This window comes from Elgaria multicarinata, chromosome 11, assembly GCF_023053635.1.
Source record: "Elgaria multicarinata webbii isolate HBS135686 ecotype San Diego chromosome 11, rElgMul1.1.pri, whole genome shotgun sequence".
NCBI lineage: Eukaryota > Metazoa > Chordata > Lepidosauria > Squamata > Anguidae > Elgaria > Elgaria multicarinata.
The window spans coordinates 10,945,717-10,959,307 of NC_086181.1; the positions used below are offsets into that span (position 1 = coordinate 10,945,717).

Consider the following 13,591-nt stretch of genomic DNA (forward strand, 5'->3'; position numbering starts at 1 on the left):
AAAACTGTGGGTTCAAAAGAGTTGTTTAGGATATAAGGGCTCAGACTCACCTCTGCCTTATACTTAGTCTTTTGGGCAGTTTACTTTCCTTTAATTCTAGCCACACCTCCCATGACAGCCATTTTGTGGTGGTGCCCAAGACAGTTTCCCAAATTGCCAAAGCTGCCCATGAGCCCAAAGGGTGCCTACCTATGCCCTATGCCCAAATAATTCCTTTTTCCAGGCCTTCTTTCTCACTGGATCTTCCTTGCTTCACTTCTCTCCCACTAACCCTCGTCCCCTTTAAGTGTCTGCCTTATCTTCCCAAATTTACCCCATATCTCTGTTTTTTTAGTTCAGTTCCCTGTTTTGAGAATTTCAAGACTTTTGCCACCCAGCATGCCCAGAAACCACACAGCACCTTCTCTCCTTATCCCTGTGTGAAGTCTTTCTTACATCCAAATTGACCTTCTGATTCCTGTACAGAAGTTGCTGGTCAACATTCTTTTGGCGACAGGGTCGCTTCTGCACTAACCCTTTTCATGGATTTGCCATTTTTGTTCACTTGCTTCTTATGAAGAATCCGGATTATGTTGTAGACAAGGTGTTGCATTACAGTATTTTCTGGGGTATGCTCCTGTATTTTTTAAAGACCTGATTTATGTTGGGTTTTCAAAATTAAAACTGCAGTTGTGGCAGCTATTTGACCAGTATGGACAGGCAAAGTGTTTTTGAAGCTATTCGGGGCACTCTGTCTTTATGTTAACCAGGGATGGAGGATTTGTAGTCCTCCAGATGGTTATCATAGAATCATAGAACAGTAGAGTTGGAAGGTGCCTATAAGGCCATTGAGTCCAACCCTCTGCTCAATGCAGGAATCCACCCTAAAGCATACCTGACAGGTGGTTGAACAGCTGTCTCTTGAAGGCCTCTACTGTGGGAGATCCCACAAACTCCCTAGGTCACTGGTTCTGTTGTCGTACTGCTCTAAAAGTCAGGAAGTTTTTCCTGATGCCCAGCCGGGATCTGGCTTCCTGTAACTTGAGCCCATTATTCCGTGTCCTTCACTCTGGGATGATCAAGAAGAGATCCTGGCCCTCCTCTGTGTGACAACCTTTCAAGTATTTGAAGAGTGCTATCATGTCTCCCCTCTGCCTTCTCTTCTCCAGGCTAAACATGCCCAGTTCTTTCAGTCTCTCTTCATAGGGCTTTGTTTCCAGACCCTTGATCATCCTCATTGCCCTCCTCTAAACCCCCTCCAGCTTGTCTGCATCCTGCTTGAAGTGTAGTGCCCAGAACTGGACGCAATACTCAAGATGAGGCCCAACCAGTACCAAATAGAGGGGAACCAGCACCTCACATGATTTGGAAGCTACAGAATGAATCTCCCTGCCCACTCAGCTGCTGAAAGCAATCAGGCCACACCCCTTCAGGCCCAGCAGCAGCTCTCAGGACACGCCTCTTCAATCAGCACTCAGGAGCACATGGCCACTTTGAATAGGCAGCCTTCTGGATTTACTCAAGGCCCCTCTTCTCTTTGCTTTGGTCCCCTCTTCCACTACACTCCCCCTGACAAACTCCTGTTTACTCGCTCTGATGGCCCGCTCTCTGGAAGCTCTCTTCCTTATGTACCTTCTAGACCTGCTAGGGCAGCTCCTCTGCTCTGCTCTGCTCAGCTAGGAGTCAGGAAACTGACTCAAACTCCCATCACCCCTGACTATTGTCTATGCTGACTGGAATCTAGCAACCTCTGGGGAGCAACAGGTTCCCTACCCCTGATTTCCCTTGATTCAAATTTTCCTGCTTGCAATGTCTGCCCTTTCCTTACTTCCAAGTAAGCACAACAATTGAATTGCTATAAATAGTGTGATAAGTGCTCTCACAATCCTCTGTAAGTCTACTGAGAATTAAATCCCACTATGTTCAATGGAGCTTACTACTGAGTAAATGTGTTTAGGATTACACAGTTAATGTCCGTTTCTGTTTCTGCAAAGGGTTACTTACTGTTTTCTTCCCATTATTTCTTTCATTTCATTTTTATATAGCAAAATAGTGCTGTTTCACTAAATAAAAAAAAAATGAGAAGAAACTAGTAATTAAACCTCCATTCTCAACAGCTCAAATTAAGGAGCAATTAAAAGAAGCTACTCAAGGGGCAATTAAGGGATATTCATCACTAATCTCCCAGCCACAATCTACAAGCAGGAAACTTTTAATTAACATTAGAAAGGGTCTTTGCTGAATTTTATTTATTACATTTATATCCCTCCTTTTTTTCTCCAAGGAACCCAAGGCTGCATACAAATTCCTCCTCCTCCTCCTCCTCCTCCTCTCCACTTTATCCTCACAACAACAACCCTGTGAGGTAGGTTGGGCTGAGAGTCTGTGACTGGCCCAAAGTCACCCAGTGAGCTTCCATGGCCGAGTGGGGACTAGAACCCGATTCTCCCGACTCCCAGTCCGACACTCTAGCCACTCCACCACATCGTCTCTAACTACACCACACTGGCTGAATGAGGCTTGTTTCTGTGTAAATGTTATAAAATTATCTTGGCAACGGGGAAAGGGATTTCTGGATAACATAACGCTATCTTACAAGCTTTGTGGGACTTTTGTTTTAATTCCTTTTCTACGTGATTGTGGAAAAACAATGTCCCAGCAGCACTGAAAGGCTGAAAAAGCAGCTGCTTTCACCCTGAGTAGCTGGAATAGACATGTGTGTTTCATGCTAGCTTAGCACTTCATCCATTCCCCAGTCTTGTGGGTGGCCGCCTTCCCTCGTTCTCTTAAGGGGGCTGGCTAAAGATGTATTCAGGCAAATTAGATAGCAAAAGGATGCGTGCCTTATCTCTGGTTTAAATCTTCCCATGTCTACATCTCCATAGCCAGCATGGTTCCTGAGCTGTCAGTTGAGTTGTCAGGGGGAATGGTAGGAACATAGCTCATTAGGATAACAGAAAGATAGAAAGAAAGAAATGATTAGAAACAGCAAGAGAGGGGGGGGAGCAAGGGAGGGCAGAGTGAAAGGCAAGCAGGAGAGGTCAAAGGAATGACAAGCGTGGTCCTGTCAGAAGTTAATGTACCGGAAAGTGTGTGAGAGAAATTTCTCTTCGATGCAGAACCTTCAAGAAAGGCTGACTGAAGAGGGCCCTTGGGATGGACATTTTCAGAAGAGAGTAGCCTAAAAAAGAAAAGCCAAATTATGCACCAGGTTTGGTGCAATATATGATGTGGCTGGGTTTGCCCTTCCCTTCCCCTTTCCGAAGTAAGCCCTGCCCCTTTCAAGGGCCAGGACCTCCAGAAGGAATGGGGTCTGTCACCTCCTGTAGCAGTCACCTTAACAGGATAGGCAAATTTTATTGGCACAGTAGGGTGGGGATATTGTTTGATTCCCTTCTAGAATTGGGCCCACCTACCTAAAGAAATTACCTTTCCCCTTCACCAGGCTCTAGGGAGATGAGTAGGCAGTGCTGACCTGTCTTTCCTGTAGATACATGTTAATCACTTCCAAACTTCCATGTTATGAAAATAAGTTTACAGGACATGTACACCATTAGCTGTGAGTACCTGTGGGTGAACTCCCCCATTCACATATCCGTTTGCCTCCGCTGGATCTCAACCTTGTTTTTACTTTTGCCTTCATACACTTGTGGGTTTCCCAGAAGCATTTTGTTGGCCACTGTAGAAAAACAGGATGCTGGACAAAATGGACCTTGGTCTGATTCAACTGGGCTGTTCTTATGTTTTTCCATTTCTTATGTCCTCAGGGGGCCCATTTTGCTCCATCACTCCTTGGTTTTTACCATATTGTGAAGACACTGCTCTTCCAGAGGGCTTTGGAGAGCATGATAAATTGACTTTGCTCAGATGCTGAGGTGTTGCTGTTTTTCTGTAATCTGCTGTTTTTTCTGGGATTTTTTTTTTTTTACTTGATATGGTAGTTTTAGGATTTTGGCTTTTTTTTTCTAAGCTCCCTGGGATATCCAAGAAACAGGGAGAACAAGATGTTTTAAAATGAGGTGCACATTTATTTATTGTTATGTCCACTCATACCACCATGCTACTACAACAAGGGTGGGCAACATGTGGTCCTCCAGCTGTTGATGGACTGCAACTCCCATCAGCCCTTGCCAGCTAAGCTTCATGGTGAGGTATAAGAACATAAGAAGAAGAGCCATGCGGGATCAGACCACTTAGTCCAGCATTCTGTTCACACAGTGGCCGACCAGCTGTTGAATAGGAACCCACAAGCGGGATATGAGTGCAACAGCACCCTCCCATCAATGTTTATTTATTTATTCTTTTACAGTATTTATATACCGCTCCCCATTCAAAATTTCGGAGCAGTGGACAAGATAAAATAAAATAAAAACCACATAAAAATAGATTTTAAAAAAATGCAAATTTGCAAAGTGAACTGTGGCTGGTCATCAAGGGACGGCTTCCTGGAACAACGGCATTTTCAGGAGGCGCCGAAAGGAATACAAAGTTGGCGCCTGCCTGACCTCCAGAGGCAGGGAATTCCATAGGAGGGGGGCCACCACACTGAAGGCTCTTTCCCTGGTCAACTCCATTCGGAGGGTAGGTCTATGTGGAACTACCAGGAGCATGCCCTTGGATGACCTCAGTGACCAGGCGGGTTGATAGGGGAGAAGGCGCTCTCTCGGGTATCCTGGTCCCAAGTTGTTTAGGGCTTTGTACACTAGTACAAGAACCTTAGTACCAGCAACTGGTGTACATAGGCTTACTCCCTCGGATACTGGTGGTAGCACATAGCTGTCAGGACAAGTAGCCATTGATAGCCTTCTCCTCCAGGAATTTATCTAACCCCCTTTTAAAGCCATCCAAATTGGTGGCCATCACTACATCTTATGGTAGCAAATTCCATAGTTTGACTTTGTGCTGTGTGAAGAAGTGAAGGGAGTTGCAGTCCAACATCATCTGGAGGACCACAAGATGCCTATCCCTATACTAGGCAGAAAGGGAAGGCGGTAGAAGCTGGTGCTTTACCTGACCCATGTTTCACCAGGTCGTCTTTCTTCTTCTTTTCATTAAGGGAACGCATGGAAGCCATGGAGAAACAGATTGCCAGCCTCACTGGGTTGGTGCAGAGTGCACTGATGAGAAGCTCTGATGCAGAAAACCCTAGGTAAGAAGGTGTGTGTGAGTGTGCGTGTGTGTGTTCAAGGGTGAGGGATGCATGTTCTTGCTATTCTTCTCTTAGCATTGGCAGGAGTGGCAGATTTGTCCATGGATTAGACCTTTCTTTGATGAGTGTAAGTCAGAGTGTTACCCAACTGCTGATCCATTTCCAGTAAGTGGTTCCTCCAGGCCTGGTTATGCACTTGGACTAGCCAAAGTTGGTGCATAATGGTTAAAGTGTTGGGCTTTGGCCAGGGACGTCAAATCTCCACTCAGTTATGAAGCTCATTAGGTAGCATGGTCAAATGCAAAACAGGACAGGTGTCCTGCACCTTTAATAGCAGTGTAGAAGAAGGACTTTCAGCAGGTGTAGCTTGCATGAAAATGTACTGAAAATCAAATTATATCTTCTTGGGTCAATAAGTCAACAGGTTTACTTGTGGATGAGTATAAAAAGCCGTTTTGTCACCAGACCTTTCTACTAACTAGAATCCTTTACCAAGTTCATCTTCCATGCATGCACAACACACACACACACACAGAGAGAGAGGGAGAGGGAGAGAGAGAGAGAGAGAGAGAGAGGTATAGTGCTGCTATACCATTTTTTAACACTTCCCCGTCATGATGCCTTTTTCAAGTCTAATCCTTGTTTTTTGTCACAGTGAAAGGACAGAAGGAACCAATGGAGGAACACCTCCATCAGCACGTAAGTGAACATCTTGTTTTCATGTCCTCACGGCTGCCTTATCACAAGACAGGGAAGTGATCTTAGGTTCATCAATGGAGTAGTAGAACAAGAGGTGTAGTCGTTTTATCTTCTCTTGCTGTTGCAAGTAGGCCTAAGCCAAATATGCTAAATGAACACTTTTAACTTGACAGTGGAAGGCGGTGGTGGTGATGGTGTTCATGAAAACCACCTACTCAGTCACCTTCTTTGCTGCTTGTTCGTGGTTCTGGTGGCGGCAGAAAGTGCTGTTACTCAGTTCCATTTTTCCCTTCAGGTGCGACAGAGTAAGGGTAGAAAACATTACCTTCATTCTGATTTGACTTCATGATGATACTATGCAGCTGATCAGATTTGGCTGTATGATGTTGCAAAGCCAAGTTAGAGGGAGGGCAGTGCTTCTTGCCTTCACACTGAATTGGCTTCATCACAAAGCCAAAGTGGGGTGAGGGAATATGTGACACAGCTGTCGGGTCAAGCTCTACAGACAGATCTTTCTTATTGCCTCACATGACCTCAGACTGAATGGTTTTCAGTGGTAATAGTTCATACATTTAGGTGCACGTCATTGAGTGGGTAAGTCATTAAAAGGCAAACATTCATGTTTGAATCAGCTCACAGTCAGGAGGAAAGAAAGGTGTGGAGTTTTTAAAGCAATGACTAAGAATTTGAAATTGATCTAGATGCTATGGATCTGTGTTTTTTTTTTATTGTGTCCATAAGGTGCTTCAAAATACTTTGACTAATTAACACTTTCTAGGCATGGTACAAAACATTAGGATGATATGATCTCAAATCCTAAGGGACTTGCAATCCATATCAGTTACACAAGACATGGGTGGAAGGAGAGGTGAGGGACAGATACATAAGGAATGCTGATGGGGTGAGTTATAAGGTCATTATAGGGACCCCACTTCCTTGAACTGCTGACTGTACCGTAGAAAACGAATGACACACCGCCTGAACTGGTGGAAGCTGCCCTTGGCCACGATTCTTCCTGGATATAGAGTGACGGGGGATCTGGTGAAAAACTTGGGATGCAATCCTATCCTATGCATGTTTAGACAGAAACAATTCTCCTGCAACTACCAGGATTCCCCTGACCTTATATTCTTTGTATACAAGGCATTGTGCCCTTATAGTCTTTGCATTGGATATTAGAGTGCAAAACCACTTCAACTTTAGGCTGCAAGTCTGTAAAGGGACTGTGGCGATGTATAATTCTGGCCTTTCCATTAGTATGGATTGTCAAAGTTATTGTATTATTATTATTATTATTATTATTATTATTATTATTATTATTATATTTATTTATATAGCACCATCAATGTACATGGTGCTGTACAGATTACACAGTAAATAGCAAGACCCTGCCGCATAGGCTTACAATCTAATAAAGTTGTAGTAAACAATAAGGAGGGAAGGAGAATGCAAACAGGCACAGGGAAGTGTAAACAGGCACCGGGTAGGGTGAAGCTAACAGTATAGAGTCAGAACAAACTCAGTATTTAAAAGCTATAGGGAACAGAAAAGTTTTTAGCTGAGTTTTAAAAGCTGTGGTTGAGTTTGTGTTCTGGAAGAGCATTCCAGGCATAAGGGGCAGCAGAAGAAAAAGGACGAAGCCGAGCAAGGGAAGTAGAGGTCCTTGGGCAGGCGAGAAGCATGGCATCAGAGGAGCGGAGAGCACGAGCGGGGCAATAGTGTGAGATGAGAGAGGAGAGATAGGAAGGAGCTAGACTGTGAAAAGCTCTGAAGGTCAACAGGAGAAGTTTATATTGGATTCTGGAGTGAGTTGGAAGCCAATGAAGAGATTTCAGCAGTGGAGTGACATGGTCTCTCTCTTTTAGCTCCCAGCCGAAGCAGCGTGGGAACCCCAGTTCCTGGACCTCCACCTCCATCCACGACTGGTACACCAGCTGGCCAGCCCACTGCCATCACCCGCCTGCACATGCAGCTGCACCTGCATGACTTGCAGCAGAACGCCAGTGATCTCCGCAACCAGCTGCACCAGCTGAAGAAGCTGCAGGTAAGCTGTGACTGGAGAAGGGTTGTGGTTAGGCTACTTTTCGATGGGATGCAAAAAAGCACATCCCAAATATTAAGAAGAACTGAAGGGTGTGTGTGTGTGTGGGTGGGTGTGTTTTAAAAAAGGCAAGTTCTTAGTCCTTGCAATTGAAAATATATACTTTAGAAGTGAATGGAAGTACCTGCTGAAACCTCAGAAGCCAGAAGGGTGGCTGAATGCAAATTTCAATTGGCAGGGGGGTGTCCTGCATGGCTCTGTGCTGCTCCCCAGGCCTGGCAAAACAAGAATCTATTATTCAAAATAAGATAAAAATGTGAATTTCTTCAAATTATCTAATATATACTGGTCTCAGAATTTAGCCTGACTTGTTAAAGAATTTGGATTGCTACTGCAGAGCTTTTATTTTGTTTTATTTTGTTCTTTGAGTGTTTTATAAAGCACAAAAATTAATAGTCTTGCATTGGAACTTGTTTCGGCTTTGAACTAAAAATGGTTTCTGGCTAAATTTTGGGAGGGTTGAATATATGTTAAGGGTAGTTTCCACCACTTATCGTCTTCCATAGTTCTTTCATAGGCAGAAGCGATTTTATTCACTGCCCAATACCAACCCACCCATCTCCAAAGCGTCCTTTCCACACACCCCATCCCCATAGATGCTCCAACAAACAAATCTATTATCCATACTTTTTTCCTTTGTTTGTGAGAGTAAAGTAGGGAGATGCACAGGTAACAAAGGAGGAATGCAACCAAATATAGCTATGGAGAAGGGCTGCCACTCCCTGGTAGGGGACCTGCTTTGTGCCTAAAAGGTCCCAGGTCCATTCCTTGGCATCTCCAGGTAGGGCTGGGAAAAACTCCTGTTGAAACCAAGGAAAACCATTTCCAGTTAGTAGATCTACTGAGCTAAATGGACCTTCCTATCTTCCTATTTCTACTAAGGCTTCATTTCAGTAGAGGATAGATGAAGATTTTCCCCTTCTTTCTTTCTGCAGCAATCTTTGCTCAGGCATCCATGAGCAAACAAGCAGCGTGCCCAAAAAAGAGTTAGTCTTGCTATCTTTTAGCTCTCAGTTTCTTTTCTCTTTTCTGTTGACTTTTATCCTCATTAGCAGCACTCACCAAAACAAACCCTTCTTGGTGACGGGTGGATATGATTTTGGAATATCTGGCACCGAACGCAAGGCCAGATGGCGGCTGCACATCCAGCACCAATGATCCGTTCTTGCCATCCCCAACTGCGAGAGGCGCCTGTGTTTTCCTCTGAGTTGCTTAGTTCCAGAGATAATTAACAGAGACAGATTGTTGGAAGCTGGAAAGTGGAGAACGGTGCAGAGGGTGGCAAGGCAAATGGCTCACGCCCCCTCGTCTCCCCCAGACGCTTTTGAACTTTGGAGAGCCTGCCATGCCCAGTTTCTGAACTGCCTTTCTCTATCAGCGTCAGTTGTTTTCAGAATGCATCACTCCACTGGGCACTGGGAGAACATCCTGAGGGTTTGGGTTATGGATGCTACTCCCAGCAATGGGCATGCCTTAAGCCAGGGCATGTAAGGGCTTAATTTGACTTTACAAGCCAAATATATATTTGTGCAAAAGTCATTTTGACTACTGGTCTTTTTTCCTTCATCAGTTTACAAATATAAGTTGGTGGGTACAAGTAGAAGAAATTATCAAGCCTCAGTCTCTTTGGGATAGATAGGAATTCTCTAGGTACTAATTCAGAGGATGATGATGATTTGGGCTTAGCCCAGAACTTAGTCCTAGGATAGATTTCCCCTTTTGAAGCATGGTGGTACGAATTTCACAATTTGTTTCTTCGGAAATTGAAACAATTTCAGTGTGTACATACACTGATTCAATTTTAGTTTGTCTATGAATAAAAAGGAAATGTTAGACAGAGACCATGTCAAATGTTGTACTTGAAATACAGTGTCTTGCATATTACAAGAGTAAGGGGTTGAATTTTTGCCCCAAACATGACAGCAAACATGAAATACAAAAAGAGAAATCCACGCTTCTGAATAATCATGCATTCCCTGGCTTCATGTGCTAGAGGGATGTGTATGCATGTGTGCACCTCCTCTGCTCGCACCTATGTGGTAAGCTGTGTAATGCACATAAGCCCAGTTCACATCATCATCATCCTCTTCACCCTTTTGCAAACTTTGCAAGCAATTTCATGTTGCTTTTGGGGGACATGTAGCAATTTGAGGGCTCTTTAAATGTACATGCAGATCAACCCTCCCTATTAACAAAATTGACTGGGAATTTCTTCTGCACAAACCCTGTTGGAAAGACGGAGTGTGCACAGCTCTTGTTTGTTTTGGTAAGGTTAGGAAGGAGAACTTCATGGTGGATTGTGCCTTAATGATGCATCTGCATGGTCGTTCTGAAGGGAGTCAGATGTGCAGTGAGAACACAGTCAGCTTCTGCAATCCATACATGCCGGAAATTTCATTTTGCGCCAATTTCTCGTTGTCCCTGGATGTTGGAAACAAGGCTGACTGCTTTGTCTGGTTCCTGCCAGTTTTCTTTTAATGGCCCAACTAGTACCACAGGAAGCTGCTTGCCACACCAGTGTATCCCAAGGCAGCCAATTCCCAAACCATAGCAAACTGTGGGAGTGGGAATAACAAGAAGCTGTAGACATGCACAAATTGCTGTTCCCATAGAGAAACAATGCCACACTTGTTTGGGTCGCATGGGGATCCTGATGGGGTTAGGCCTGTGTTGAGCACTTTACCTCTACACAGAAAGCTTCGGCATACCCTGGCCAGATCTGCTTGCGGGAACCAGTTGTTCACATTTGATTTCTTTTGCTAGGTCAGGGAAAGTGCTTTTGAAGTGAAGACACAAATTAAAAGGGAACTGATGCACATTGGAGAGGGCACCTAATGATTCTGGATACTCCAGAAAAGGCTGGATTGGGGTGAGAGGTGTTCTTTTCATGCCTCTCTCCCAGTGTCAGGTGTGCTGTGGCTTTGGTGGTACTGTTAAGCTGCAACTAGCTGTCTTTCTGCTCCATCCTGACTTCTTGTCCCACCACTCTCTTGCCCTTTTCAGCTTCAAAACCAAGAGACAGTGAAGACAATGCTGCGGCGGACAGAAACCGAGATCAGTGTGCGGGTGACAGACACCATGCGCAAACAGGAGGATCCCTTGCAACGGCAGCGCACCATGGTGGAGGAGGAGCGCCTCCGCTACCTCAATGAGGAAGATCTCATAACCCAGCAGCTAAAGTGAGAGTTTTGAAAGGGGTGGTGTGTGTGTGTGTGTGTGTGTGTGTGTGTGTGTGTGTGTGTGTACAAATCTGTCAATTTTGGTTTCTCTCAGTTTCTCATTTGTCCAATCTTGAACTCGTTTCATCCCAATCTTTGAGATTTTTTTTTAAAAAGTTTGCAATGAAAATCCGTATGGATTTTGCACAAATTTCTTCCAGTGCATGCATTTTTGTGTGCAATTTTGCCTTTGCAAGCAATTTTCTTAATATTACGCATTTTTAAAAGTTATTTTCACTAATATACACATTTCTGTGTGCACTTAGTCCTAATATGCACATTTTTCTATGGATTGTTTTTCCTGGAGAACAACATTGTGAAATTGAGATGAGTGTGAATTTTGATGGATAACTCAGTTTCAGTTGATGTATTGGTTCAAACGTGTGGATATGTTCACATTAAAATACATTTTAATGTGAACTGAACAGATCCCTCCACACCCGTCTGTAGTCTCTATACATTTTGTCCAGGGCAGGTGCTGAGCAGAATGAGCAAAGGAGTTAATTTTGTAGGTGATGTAACTGGACTTAATAATGCCAAATCCTCGATTTGGGGGGGACGGACCTCCCCCCCCCCCATGAAACTAGTAGAATGGAGATTTAATAGAATAGAGCTTGGGGGGGAAAGAGACTGAGAAGGGATTTAACAATGTTTTTTTTAAATGCTTTAAATATATTCAGTTACAGTTGTAAAAAACAAACAGTTGTTTGTATTATATTAACATAAAGCCTTTCAGGCTACCTCTTCTTATTAAAAAAAAAAAAAAACGATTAACAAAAATAGTCAATTGGGGGGAAGTTAGACAAATGAAGGGGAAAGGAGAGGAACAAATATAGACTTATTCAATGCAGCAGTTTATGGCTCAAGTCCTAAACACACAAAGAAGGAGGGAAATCCCACAAAACCTCAGTGGAACTTACTGGGCAGAGATGTCCCTGTAGATCAGGGCTGCAGTGTAGAGGGAATGAGGGTTCAAGCCTCCCTTTTCACCTTTCCCGGAAGCTGGAGCTAGTGCAGAATGCTGCAGCTCGGCTGTTGTCTGGAGCTGCCCCTTTCCAGCATGTAACTCCTCTGCTGAGGGAACTGCACTGGCTGCCTATTCGCTACCAGGCCAGGTTTAAGGTTCTTGTACTTGTGTACAAAGCCCTAAACAACTTGGGACCAGGATACCTGAGAGAGCGCCTTCTCTCTTACCAACCTGCCCGGTCACTGAGGTCATCCGAGGGCCTGCTCCTGGTGGTTCCACCTAGATCCATCCTCCGATTGGAATCCACCAGGGGAAGAGCCTTCAGCCTGGTGGCGCCCCTCCTGTGGAACTCCCTGCCTCTGGAGGTCAGGCAGGCGCCAACCTTGTACTCCTTTCGGCGCCTCCTGAAAACATCTTTATTCCAAGAAGCCTTTCTTTAACATGCAGCCTTGGATTTCTGTGTTGTTGTTGTTGTTTTGCTTCTTTTTAAATTTTGTTTTAACTGTTTTATTCTGTTTTTATTTTCATTTTACCTTGTACACCGCTCCGAAATTTTTCAATGGGGAGCGGTATATAAATATTCTAAATAAATAAATAAATAAATAAGCCACAGCACCACAATCTGGTATTTGCTCCAAGAGGAAAACATATGGGCATATATAAATCTACCTATGCCGTTGTCCCAATCTGTATCCACACACACACACACACACACACACACACACACAAACACACACGACCCCTGATGACTGCCGGTTGTAGCACTTCTGAAGAGGCAGTGATACATTCACATTCATGCATTGGATCAGGCTGCACAAAAGCTTTCCCAGTGTTGCCAGATTTTATTACCTTCGTGTCGTTTATCTTCTCTTGGGCTACTAACACACACAAACTGGTAACCCAATACTACACATTTGGACTGCCTCTGGATCCAACCTAATGTCTAAAGACTGACCATTAACAAATTTAAGTTAGAAATCTAAAGGTGCTTCTAAATAATAAACATGTACCTTCCACATCCTGCACTCCATGTAAAGAAGTAGGTTTGTGCCCTTTGTTAATTATTAAGTCTAAAATTCATCTTCACCCATTTCACATCTACTTGACACAGATGTAGGGGTGTAGATAATTTGGTGGGCGGGGCAGCTACAGCTCTGCCTCTTGGCCATTGGCTATGGAAAGCACAGGTGCAGGCACGTGGCATGACACAACAGCCACCCTGGGTAACTTAAAACATGATAGGCTGTCGTGTCATGCAAACCAGGTCAATGTTGCAGTGTACATATCCCTACCAGCATCTTCCGCAGTGAACACTGATGCAGAGTTCATTTTGCTTCTCTGCAATTCAATCTGCAGCCCTAAACACATCTACTAAAGAGTATATCATACTGAACACACTGCAACTTAAAAGCTCCTGGCTTACCATGAAGGAGCTGCATGCTGGTGAATTAATTCCCACTTGAATCCTCCTGTTGCTG

The 13,591-nt window shown here is 44.1% G+C and overlaps 1 protein-coding gene across 10 annotated transcripts in view; it reads left to right on the forward strand.

Moving 5' to 3' along the window:
* Positions 1-13,591, forward strand: part of SRCIN1 (SRC kinase signaling inhibitor 1) — a 324,300-nt gene that overhangs the window by 263,928 nt on the left and 46,781 nt on the right. For all 10 annotated transcript variants that reach the window (XM_063138579.1, XM_063138580.1, XM_063138586.1 and 7 more), the window contains 4 exons: positions 5,036-5,128; positions 5,784-5,827; positions 7,693-7,871; positions 10,932-11,107. In XM_063138579.1, coding sequence (XP_062994649.1) covers positions 5,036-5,128; positions 5,784-5,827; positions 7,693-7,871; positions 10,932-11,107 — 492 coding nt within the window. The remainder of the gene's footprint in view (positions 1-5,035; positions 5,129-5,783; positions 5,828-7,692; positions 7,872-10,931; positions 11,108-13,591) is intronic.